Consider the following 13171-nt stretch of genomic DNA (forward strand, 5'->3'; position numbering starts at 1 on the left):
CCAAACCCTTCCCCCAATTCAAATCTAAATGCACTTTAACATAAATTCGAGACCTTAATAGGTTAAGTATACTGAGTGTGGTGTGGTAGTAAACATTGGAAGTGTTGATCAGTAGGTCAGTGGTCCGGTCCCACCCTAGGTTATCCGACCTTTAACAAAATTTTGGCCAACCATGAGGTGCCAAGTGGCGACCTCTAATTGGACAACCACAAACCATTCTAACCAATCAAACTATACCATTCTACCCTGTATGAGGCTGCCACTTGGTAGGCCAAGATTGGTCTGTACATGCCCAGTAAGCACGCTAATATCAGTGGTACGACTTTCCAATAAGCAACCCAGTCAGCCAACCTACAAATTTTTTAGCTATTAGGCCAAACGATCAGAACGCAATAACTTGAGCATATGGTGTTGGATTGAGGTGAAACAAACATCGTTGGATTCAAAATGACGAGCACCTCGACTTGATGCCATTTTCAAGGCTTTCTTGGAACTTTCATTTTTGAGCTAAAATTTGATCATCTGATCACACCTCCCCATTAGGAACTTTTGGAATCTAAAAGTTTACTTCTGCTAGTAAATAAAATGAGGCTAAAACTCAAAATTACCCACAAATTCAATCCATAAGATATCTTTTCAATTGGTGCCCTTCAACATCCAATCAAGGCACTTCACCTATCTTGTTCGCGAAGACCTATTGTCCTATTAAGAATCGAGCCAAAAATTCTTATTGTTGATGCACGAACAAAAACACTGATGAACAGAATCTAAACATTCTCTTTAATCTCATATTTGCACGGCTCAAAAAAACTTCATCTTGAAGTTCAACTGTTGAAGAAAAACTTGACTCCATCTTGGAAATCATAAGCAATATAAACTTACTTTACCATCCTCAAATTGAGCTTGTACACAAAAGTACATTACTGCAAAAAATATTCAATGACATAATTAGCTTTTCCTACAAAAACATAGTCATCTTGTACAATCTTATACAAAGATTCTATTCACAACATGTTTCATCTTGAATACTTGCATCGGTAAGTACATGACAAACTTGTAGATAAACTTGGATCACAACTTGTACATTCCAAAAGTCCTTACACATATGGACTTATAAACAAGCCAATAACATAATGTCAATGAAACATACTTGTTTCTCATAATGACTATTATTGTTCACTTTTCAAAAGTACCCAAATAGGTAAACAACAACAATTAATTACAAATTTACAAAGAAACTTTACAAACAATCTACCCAATCTCTTCCTCTCCTAGGCTTATGGGTTTTCTTTTTGCATCAACTTTTCCTTGGAAGTTGCTTTAGGATTGTTGCAAGTCCTCTTTGTCACATCTTACTTCCCTTGCATTAGGTTGCACAATCTCTTTTCCCTTCTTGGAACGAAGCTCTAGATGTAATTTCCAACATCGTTCATTTCCATGCGCATGCATCTTGCAATGGGTACAAAAGAAATTTCTCTTGCTTACTAACAAGGAAGTCCTCTCATGTGAAGGGTATTCATCATGATTGATTCCTATAATATGATCCATCCTTTTAACCTTTATCATGCTTTGCTCACAGACAACCACACAATGGTCAAATGCATCACAGAAAGTACAAGGTTACATATTCCCCAAATACTCAAAATTACTATGATTTGGAAAACACCCATGAGATTTATACCTATCCCTTGGACTGCATATTTGATGATGTGGAGTGGATGATGACGTGCAAGTTCCTTTCAGGCATGCATCTCACTTGAGAGACACAGGAACATTGTCACCACCATTTTGGTGTGACATATCATCCTCTGATCATTGTTGTGCCTCAAACCGTTTAGAGCATTCTTCAAACTTCCTTTGACCATATCGCAATCCTTGATACTTTGGTCTCTCTTGTACCATGATTGGTATGGTGATCTGTTGGCCATTGATGTCGAGGCCTCCTCCTTCATAACCCATTTTAGAAAGCAGTTTCATACTAATGCCTTTGTGTGTTGCTCAAATGCTACAAAAGAGGTGTTATGAACATAAAATGTAGGAATTGTAGTTGAAATTATTTTTACCTCCTCGAACTTTCCATTCGTGTTTTAAGCTTCTGATGATAATGACGACATTGTAGATGAATCTGTCCACCCACTTTTACCAACTGTCATATGGTGAGAATCTTGTAGATGCTTGAAAAATTAACATGCATCATTTTCCTCATATGTTCCATAACTACTGTGTGAACCATGCCCACATATTGGTTTCATTTTGGAGGTGTCTTTTGTTATCACAAGAGTGGAACTTTTAGCAACTTGTTCCTCAAGCACATGCTGCAACTAAAGGCGCATATGCCTCTTCTCCTCTTCAACCATTTCTAGCATTCTTCTCAACTCAATGTTCTCCATACGAAGAGCCAAATTCATCTCCTCTAGCTCTTGGAGACTCTTCTTGCCCATTCTTGCAACTTGGTTAGATGAGGCTCTAATACCAATTGATTTGAAAATGGAGGAGGAGGTCAATTTCCTCTTCCTAAAAATAAGGATCGTTCTCTGATGCTTTGCAAGGAAAAATGGGTCTTAACACAAAACAAGTTTTCCAAAAGGTCTCTTCAAGTTATGAGTTAGTTTTCACATGTAAACTTAAGCATAAGAAACACAACATCACATAACTCATACAGGCATTCATGAAGAGTAGAACAAAGGATTTGGTAACAGAGTTCACCCCTCCTAGGCTACATCTCTAGGCCTGCCAACATAAGTAGACCACTCCATATATTCACTAGAAAAGGAGTACATAAAAGTTTGCTGATAAAAAATGTGGTTATTTCCCCTTCAAGGAAATATTCTCCTGCAAATAACTCTCACACAAACATCATGAAATCCTAGAGTTAGTCATGAAAACATAAACAACACAAGGTGTATCCTACAAAGACCCTGTACTCCATCTGAAAATGAGCATACATGAGAATATAAGCACTTCAGTTCCCCATTGAAGGACAAATAGAAAACTTTCCTCAAAACGACATAGTGAGAAAAGTGTAGATGAGTTGAACCCCACAATTAGCAGTTGTTGTAGTAAGCTTTTGAAGGTAAGAAAACCCCTAGAAGGCCTTCTCCATGCTCAAACACCTTCAACAACTACTCCAAAACATTGATTGATCCATATAACCATGAACTAGAACATGCAAAATTTTCCTTTAGATGTGCTCAAATCCAAAAATAGAGGTCACCATTGGATCTAGAAAGTCAAAAAACCCCTAGGTAGACTCTTCTTGAGCTCCAAAAGGCCAAAAAATCCAAAAGATATGGCTCTACAAGATCTCCATGTAGTTTTTTTGTTATTCGTCCTACAAATCAAACTAATAGTCTAACTATCCTACAGATTCACCTTGTTTTCCACTATAGAGGTGAAAAATTCACCCATCGAAGGTGCAATTTGTTAGATACTTAAATTTCCCAATAACCCTTATGCAAAATAATCTAGCCACATGAGCCATGTGGCTGGGGGCTAGGGCTAACTGCCTGCCCCTTGGAGTAGCTCCAAAACATTGATCCACCAAGTCCGATGGAATAGTCATAGGACTTGGGGTTAGGGCCTAGATCCCCGCCCCCCAGAGTAGCTCCAAAACATTGATCCTCCATGGTCCGATGAAATAGTCATAAGACTTGGGGTTAGGGCCTAGAGCCCTGCCTCCCTCCGTTCATGCCCCTGCATAGTTTTGTGGGCTCGTATATGGCCATGGGCTAGGGCCTTGAGCCCACCCCCCATCCGTAGACTCCCAAATCCATAGCACAGGGTCCGGTGTAATACATGAGGCCATGGGCTAGGATTAGGCTCGAACCCTCAGTCGCAACTCCCACCGAGGTTCTATGGGGTGCTGGTGACTAGGGTCAAGGCTTAGTCCTGACCCCTTCCCCCAATTCAAATTTGAATGCACTTTAACATAAATTCGAGACCTTAATATGTTAAGTCTCATGAATGTGGTGTAGTGGTAAACATTGGTAGTGTTGATTTGTAGGTCGGGGGTTCGATCCTGCCCGAGGCTATCCGACCTTTCACAAAATTTTGGCCTACCACGAGGTGCCATGTGGCGGCCTCTAATTGGGCCACCATAAACCATTCCAACCAATCAAGCTACGCCATTCTACCCTGTATGCAGCTGCCACTTTGTAGCCCATGATTGGTCTGTACATTCCTAGTAGGCACGTTAACATCAGCGCTATGACTATCTAGCCAGTAGCCTAGTCAACCAACTTGCAAATTTTTTAGTTGTTGGGACAAGCGATCAGAATACAAGAATACAATAACTTGAGCATATAATGTCTGATTGAGGTGAAATGGACATCATTGGATTCAGAATGACGAGAAATTCGACTTGACACTGGTTTCAAGAATTTCTGGGCACTTTCATTTTTGAGCTAAAATTTGATCACCATATCGCAACACAATACTCTAGATATAGCTAGATAAAAATCCATAGTTAGGACTATAAAAAATGCCTCCCAACATGTACACTCCTTTTATGTTTTAGTAATCTGCAAGTTGCCTCAGTGTGTTGGGACACACAAAGGAAACACCATTCATTGCATAGGAAACACCATTATGGAGAATGAAAAGATGCAAATTCATAAGGCAATAGAGGATCAATTCAAGATGATATGGGGAGTTAAATAGAAACACTGACATGAGAGAATGGAAGTAGTGGCTCTAATTGGAGTAACATGTGATAAAATAAGTAATACTTAAATTTAATTTGTTATTTTGGGTTTGGGTCTGGTGTAATACATGAGGCCATGGGCTGGGACTAGGCTCGAGCCCTCGATCACTGCTCCCACCGAGGTTCTATGGGGTGTAAGTGACCAAGGCCAGGGCTTAGTGCCGACTCCTTCCCCCAATTCAAATTCAAATGCACTTTAACATAAATTTGAGACCTTAATTGGTTAACTCTAATGAGCCAGTGTAGTGGTAAATGTTGGTAGCATTGATTGGTAGGTTGGGGGTTCAATCTTGCTCGAAGCTATTTGACCTTTAACAAAATTTTGGCCTACCACGAGGTGCCATGTGGCGGACTCTAATTGGACCACCACAAACCATTTCAACCAATCAAATAGCATCATTCTGCCCTATACAAGGCTGCCACTTAGAAGGCCAAGATTACTTTGTACACACATAGTAGGCACGCTAACATCATCAGTATCACTGCCTAGTCAGCAGCCCAATCAACGAACATGAATTTTTTTTAGATGTTAGGCCAAACAATCATAACACAATAACTTGAGCATACAATGTCAGATTGAGGTGAAATGAACATCATTAGATTCATAAAGATGAGCACTTCAACTTGACACTAGTTTCAACACTTTCTAGGAACTTTCATTTTTGAGCTAAAATTTGATCACGTGATCACAACACAAGACTCTAGATATAACTAGATGAAAATCCATAGTTAGGACTATAAAAAATTCCTCCCGACGTGTGCACTCATTTTACTTTTTAGTAATTTTCAAGTTGAATCAGTGAGTTGGGACGCACAAACGAAACACCATTCGTTGCATAGGAAACACCGTTATGGAGAATGAAAAGATTCAAATTCATAAGGTAATAGAGGATCAATTCAAGGTACGATGAGGAGTTAAATAGGAACACAAACATGAGAGAATGGAAGTAGTGGCTGTAATTGGAGTAACATGTGACAAAATAAATAATACTTACATTTAATTTGTCATTTTGGGTTTGAAACTAAAAAACATTTCAAAAGATTTTCATCTCATTCGTTAGATTATGTATACAACTAAGAATATTTCCTTGAAATCAAATCTTGTCCTTCAATTTAAAAAAAAAATCAAAATTCTGCAACCCCACTTTCATTAGTTAAAATAGATACACCTATTGGCTAATGGAAGTGGGGTTGTAGAATTTTGATTTTTTTATTATAAAAAAACAAGTCAAGTTGTGGGTTGGGAATCATCTCAGAGATCAACAGAATGAGTTAATATATTTGGAGGAAATGATTAATAATAATTATAATGAGTTTATCACTTCAGGTTTCTATGTTGATATCAAAAGTACCGTATGCTCCTTGGTTGTGAAGAGGGTAAGAATGCTTGAAGCAGAGGAAGAAATATGACACTTGAAAAGTCGTGCCATCTAGATTAAGCAAGGTGACAAAAACACAAAGTTCTTTAAAAAATATGCCTCCTATCGAAGAAATAGGAATACAATCTAGGATCTTATGGACAAAGGAAACCTAATTCATACTCAGAGGGACCTGGAATTGGCAGCAAGTGCTCACTTTTTTAGTTTATTTATAGATCTAGGTATTGGAAATTATCAAGTGAAGTTAAAGGCCCTTGAATATTTCCCTAAATTCTTTATTGGGGAGGAATCTCAAAGGATTGGATAAGTTGTATCTATGGATGAAATAAAATCAGTTCTAGATACCTTTTTTAGAGACAAAATTCCGAGACTGAATGGACAGACTGTCAAATTTTATGTAGCCTTCTTTGATCTGATTGGTCTAGAACTCCTCAAAGTTGTCGAAGAGGTGTGAATATCAGGTAAGGTCTCAGAGAAAATTAATGCCTCATTCTTGGCCCTTATCCCTAAGAGATCAAAGGCTATTTCATTTGATGAGTTCCGTCTAATTTCTCTGTACAATGTAATTTATAAATTGATCCCTAAGGTGATTGAAAATAGATTGAGGAACTCTTTATCTTCTAACATCTCCCTATAGTAGTTTGGTTTCCTTTCTGGTCGAGTTATTCATGATGCAATTGGAGTGGCACATGAGGTCATTCATTCCATAAAAACTAAAAAGCACTCAACTGTCATTCTTAAGGTGGATCTAGTAAAAGCATATGATAAGGTTAATTGGGGTTTCCGTACTACTCCTTTTACACATTGGCCTGGGCGTACATGTATCAAACTCGACAATGGGTTGTATATCCTATGCTAACTTTGTTGTCCTTGTTAATGGTTCTCCTTTTTCCTTCTTCTCGATGTCTAAGGGGCTTCGATAGGGCTTCCCCTCGTCCCCATTGTTATTTATTCTTGTTATTGAAGGACTTAGCAAGTTGATATCTAAGGAAAAATATGAGGGTTCTTTGAAGGGTGTCAAAATCTCAAAAAACATATTTCTAACCCACTTTCTCTTTGTAGACAACATTCTGATCTTTGGAGAGGGATCAGTTAGAGAATGGTAGGCCTACAACATCATATTTGATTCTTTTTGTGTGGCCACTGGAACACAGATTAGCCATAACAAATCTTGTTTTTACATGCACATCATCACGGTTGATACCTATGCGAGGATCCTCACGTTTCTTCTATTCAAAGTGGCATCCTTGGAGCATAAAATTACATATCTTGGTTACCGTCTAAAGTCAAACTGTTATAGGGTGGAGGACTGGAATAGGTTATAAAAATGCATTGAGAGTCACACTAACAACTTGTGTAAGTGGTTATCCATTAGAGGCAAAAAAACACTTATAAAATCAGTATTAGAAATTATACTAGTCTATTGGCTCTCGCTATCAAAGGTTCCAAAAGTAGTAATAAACAAAATTAGGGAAACTTTTTTCAATTTTCTATTGGATGGTAAGAAGTAGTAATTTGGTTTTCACCTTGCAAGTGTTGTCCAAACCTAAAGCTAGTGGAGGTTGGGGCTTTAAGAACCTTCACTAGATTGGCACAACCCTAGAAATGAAAAACCTGTTGCTTGTGATCATCGATGAAGGTATATGGAGCACGGTAATTATAGACAAATACCTCAAGCACAAACCCTTTTTAGAATGGATTTGGATGGCACAATCTTCAACCTTCAAAGGAGGATCAAACATGTGGAAAGGTCTGGTGGTGTTTATGCCTTAGGTAAAAATATGGATGATGTGGAACCTCGAGGATGGGAATAGTATCAAAATAGGAAGGGAACCTTTGATCGGAGGAACAACTTTCTTCAAATTGTTAGTGGAATTAATTAATCTACTTAGCGCAACTAACATTACAAGGTTGAGTCATGCTTATATGTCAAGCTCTAAAGTCAATCTAAATGGAAGATGGAAGAACTCAATGGATTTGGGTCTGCAAGGTATCTTGACTTTGGAGTGGTAGAGTTTCATCCTTAAAATGTATCAGAGTGGCCTCATTCTTAATGATAGGAAGGATATTATTGCTTGGTAAAAGAATCCAAAAACTAGCCAAATCATGGCCAAGCTAGCCAATGCAACAATCTCAACAAAAAATATGGTATCACAGGTTAAATGGTGGAATAAAAAATTTCAGTTATGAGAAATTCCTCCCAAGCTGAAGTGCTTCTCCTAGGTGGCGATGGAAAACAAAATTTTAACTTGGGAGAACCTGACCAAGCATGGATTTTAGGGGCTGAATGTTTGTATCCTATGTAAGAAAGGGCTTGAATCAACTGAGCACTTATTTTTTCAGTGTGTTTTTGTAGAAGCCTTTTGGTAGGAGGTCATCATCATCCTTAATCTTAGGGTTACATGTCCTTTGAACTATTTGGAGACTTGTTTATCTTGGTGGGACAAAAATATGGGGATGTACAAATTCCTTCCAGTTTACGTGGCTTGGGGAAGAATTAGAAAACTCGTAATAAATTGATTTTTGAAAATCATTCGGCTAGTGTTCAGAGAATCCTTCCACAATTGATTTTGGATTTTTTTCACTACCAGAATTCGGCGTATGATAGCTCCTCCATTGGTGTTTTCTGAGGATGGCTCTGGATTCTTTGATGGAGCTCGAAAAAATGGAGTCTGCAGTGGGGGTGTTGTTATAAACATCCTTGGGAAAATCACATTGCATATTCATTTGAATATGGGATCGATTTCAAACACAAAAGAAGAGTTGCTAGCTTGTTGGCCTCTTCTGGTGGTCACTGCTTCAATGAATGTGGGATCAATTTAGGTTCAAGGTGACTCCCAGTGTGTGGTTGGATAGCTTCAAGGAAGATATCAACTTAAAGCTATAGATCTCCTATGTCGAAAGGATAGAATCAAATCCTTGCAAGGTTACTTTCAACATCTCTACTTCCAACATGTTCATAGAAAGTTGAATTGGAAGGAAAATGTCCTTTCCAAGAAAGGCCTTATGGAAAATAAAGGTATAACCATAGTGGAAAAATTTCAAGATAATAATTTAAGTGGAGAGGGTGCGTCCCGGTCCCTCCCAACCTTCAGCTTCTATCTCTTTAAAGCTATCATCTTTCTTCTGAATTCATGTTCAGATCTCTTCGATCTAGTCTGTGGCTTCTCTTGGTCAATTAATTTTGTATGCGGGTGCTCTATATTCTGCATAGAAGTTCTTGCCCTTAGCATAGTCTTAATATTCTATGCGGGTGCTCTATATTCTGCATAGAAGTTCTTGCCCTTAGCATAGTCTTAATATTCTAATTGTATCTATTCTGTCGTTGTTGTTTCAGTTAGTTAATAGTTTAGGGTTTATGTCTTAGTTTTTTTAACAAAATCTACATTTGCTCCTTTCTTCACTATCGAATTTCTGGATGAAGATATAAGTATGATCCATTTGAGTTTATTTTTTTCCTTAATAGAAAAATGATCTCTTTCTTAAGAAAAGATACACTATTGGCGTAATTATATTTTTTAGAGTGTGGGAAGGATTTTTATAAAATATAAAATACTCATTCGATTGGTACGGAGTAGACAAAGTTGATGTTGGATGTAACGCCTATGCGACATTGATGATAGATGTTACTCCCATTTATAAAGACCTTTCCAAAATTTATTAATTTAAAAAACCTTCGCGTAGTTTATCAAGAAAATAAACCTCCATGATTCACTTAAATGCATAACATACACATATTTAATTGGGGGATAACGTACGGACAATTTACAATGGTGTCAGGATTTGGGTTAATGACGTGGCAATGTGGCACACCGTTTGATGCCTTCTGATGGAGGAAGGTGCATGTACCTTGGGGTTAACACTATTTCCTCATACTTATCTAAGTTGGACTTTATACATAGAAGTCGCCACGTAGTCAAATATTTAATCATTTTGGGGGAAATGTGAATAAAATTATTAGTTGGTGACAACTTTAGGTTATAATCATTACGAAGTTAAAAGGAAAATTATAAAAATTTAAAAATTAATCGATAATTGTGGGCATAATATGACGATGTTACTTTTGACCTAATGGACGGGGGTATGGCCAAAGATTCAAGCTTAAAAGACGGGTGAAGGCGAACACAATTTCTCACTCTATTCGGCGAAGACGAAGCGCGGCCCATTCATCTCGCTGTGCTTCATCTCACCTGCTCGTGTTCGATCCCCACTCCCTCCGATTCTCCATTGTCTCTCTTGTCTCCGCTGTTTGTTTCTCCTTCATATTCACTGTTTCAGTCCCATTTTCATCATGGCGAGGCGGCTTCTATCTGCGCACACATTATCTTCTCTGCTGATTGACATCAAAATTTCTCATGCACTTCCATATTCTCTTTCTGGGAGAACAAAAATGAAGTCTCTATCGTATCATTTTTCCAATAAAAAATTTGTTGGGTGGGATTAGGGCCGGTAGCTTTAGGGTTTTGTACTGTACACTGCCACAGAAAAATGAGCTTTAGATGTTGTTTGTTCTTTGTGGCCCAGAGACATGAAAAGAAAACCTTGAAAACAGGCAAACGACCATAAATAAATGAAATGCATGCCAAGCAAATAGAATAGTTAACAAAATGTATGTGTTTTTATTATGGAAACATGGGCATTTGCAACATGTTCTGATTTGCAAAGCATATAGTGGTGTGGACAGAATAAGTATCCAAACTTGTTTTCACATATTTAATTGTAGACGTATAAATCTTATTAATATACATGGAGTTGAATACCTAAATTTCATGATGATAACTCTTTAGAAACAATTATCTTCCATATCTGCACAATGATGTTTCTCATATTGAGAAGATTGGCTAACATGCATATTTCCTTCAAATCAAAACTCTAAGAATGCATATGATTCATCAAAGAGTTGATCATGCAAGGAAGGAAGTATTGAATCTATGAAATGAGTGGTCATAGAGTAGTTTGTAAAGGACAAAGATCCGGTGTAATATCATTCCCATAATTTATAAAGATCGGTTTCCATTAATCTCAGCCAGCTATTTGAAAAAGCAGATAAACAAGGGCACAATGAGGTGTTTCTCCCCAAAATTGGTCACATCAACAATAAAAGACATTAAGACCAGTAGGTAACTACTTCATTTCGTTTGGGGCGTATTGCATTGATTTGGTTCTTCCTTAATAGTAAAGATCGAAAGCTTGATTCAATCCCACAGTGATTAAGATTCATTTTCGAATAGAAACAAAGAGAAATAATTGTAATTTCATATACCCTAATAACTAGAATTACATTTTCATTGTTGAGGATTTAGAGAAGGTGTGTCCATACATGGTCGAACTTTAAGGTAACAAGAGCGATGTCCTAGGACAGACCAAAAGTAAAGGCAATTGAGGAACTAGAGCCATGGAAGAAGAAAAAATCCCCATAGAAGAAATTGTGAGCCTTCTTCACACAATTGTCCAGCTAGGTGACTCTAAGGGCACCATCAATAGTCGACCACTATATAATGACCATGTAATGACTCTGCTTTCCAAGTGATTCATCATACATGTAATTTCTTGCCATTCGATGTCAGGGTCAAGTTGAGCTTGTGCTAGTTGGGTTAAGCCTGGAAGACCTCTTGGCCATCATTGTTACTGAATATTTGACCAAATACCCTAGGTATATCCACCTGCAAAGAGATTAATATAATGAAGCTCGTTCAATAAACTTGCACAACTGATATCATTGAGATCAAAACCCTGACATGAAAGCATGGTGATACAACTGAAAATGGAGTAGTTTACGAGTCAGTTTTCTGGATAAAATAATTGATTTCTTGTTGGCGGGAATCATAGGGCGGGACATGGTGATGAAAATGAATGAATATGATATGGAATTACCATGGATAAAATTTGATTAAGGGGTACAATGAGATTCGATGTATAGCACCTACACAAGTATATATTCAAATCAAGAAGATGACATATTAAATTATGAAACACTATGGAATGACTTTAAAACTTATTTCCAAGGCATATAAGAGTTGGAATAGAGTGATTAGGTGATCACAATAAAAATAATACACATTGGAGATATTATATACACATGGATCATATATATCAAGCTAAATGTGGTAGCTAAAGCAACCTCTTTCTACACCTAGTGTCCTAGATGGCCAAGGCAAGGTGTCATCAAACCAATGATACTTCCATAAATTACATAATATAGATCTATATATCTTAGTTGGAAAATGATGAATGTCACAAGAATCACAAGGGTTGAAATGATAATCAAAATTTAAAACTATCCTCTAAAAACTCATATAGAAAGTGGGGTAACAGGTCCTATGACATCCAACCTACCATTTGTAATGGGAAATCCTCAAAAGCATCTCTGAAGAAAGATGTCCCATTTAGGAGGTCAAGAAGAGGTATGAGGCCCCACCAATTTGATAGTTGAAGAATTTTGAATCTTGGTTTGTCAATTTTGGCCCTAAGTAGGCAAGGCAACATGGAAGCAGGTGACCCCCTTGGAAGAGTTCAAAAGGGGAAGGCCACATAAGGCTTTATATAAAGATCTAAATCCAAGGACCTCCCTCATAAAAATAGCTAGGCATGTATTGAAAGAATGTAGACAATGACCCATCTAAATCTTGATAAAGAAAATAGAACATCCCTTGAATCCTATAATAAATTGGGCATCTACAGATAAGGTGATCCTCTAGCTCTATTTCATGTATATGGCAAAGCTAGATGATGTTATTGAGAAGCAGAACATCATGATGATTAGTTTCAACTTGACACTAATGTAAACCCACTTTGAACCCACCAAGGGGGATCTGAAGGGAAACATCTAGTGATCTTATGTGTATGTGGATTAAAAAATAAGGCCCCCTCTCATTTGCATGAAGTGTTGCCAGTAAAAATCCATCTTAGACTCGAAGCCATGAAAAGATGAACTCCAAGTACATTGAATTTATCATCTATAAATAACCTCTTTGACAACCTAACAAAAACATATAATGATGTCATTTATACTTGAGGTGTATGTCACTTGAATTGTGTTACAACTTTAATCGCTTCCCCACAAAAATGTGTCATGCTCCCTTGTGATGAT

At 37.5% G+C, this 13171-nt stretch overlaps 1 protein-coding gene across 1 annotated transcript in view; it reads left to right on the forward strand.

Moving 5' to 3' along the window:
- The first annotated feature begins 10290 nt into the window (after nucleotides 1-10290).
- LOC149175447 (uncharacterized) overlaps nucleotides 10291-13171 on the forward strand; it is a 66565-nt gene continuing 63684 nt past the window's right edge. The window contains exon 1 of the mRNA XM_089422838.1: nucleotides 10291-10442. Coding sequence (XP_089278964.1) covers nucleotides 10373-10442 — 70 coding nt within the window. The 5' untranslated portion in view covers nucleotides 10291-10372. The remainder of the gene's footprint in view (nucleotides 10443-13171) is intronic.

Source organism: Pinus tabuliformis, chromosome 4_1 (genome assembly GCF_031772625.1).
Source record: "Pinus tabuliformis cultivar Carrire ecotype Pingquan chromosome 4_1, CPIR1, whole genome shotgun sequence".
NCBI lineage: Eukaryota > Viridiplantae > Streptophyta > Pinopsida > Pinales > Pinaceae > Pinus > Pinus tabuliformis.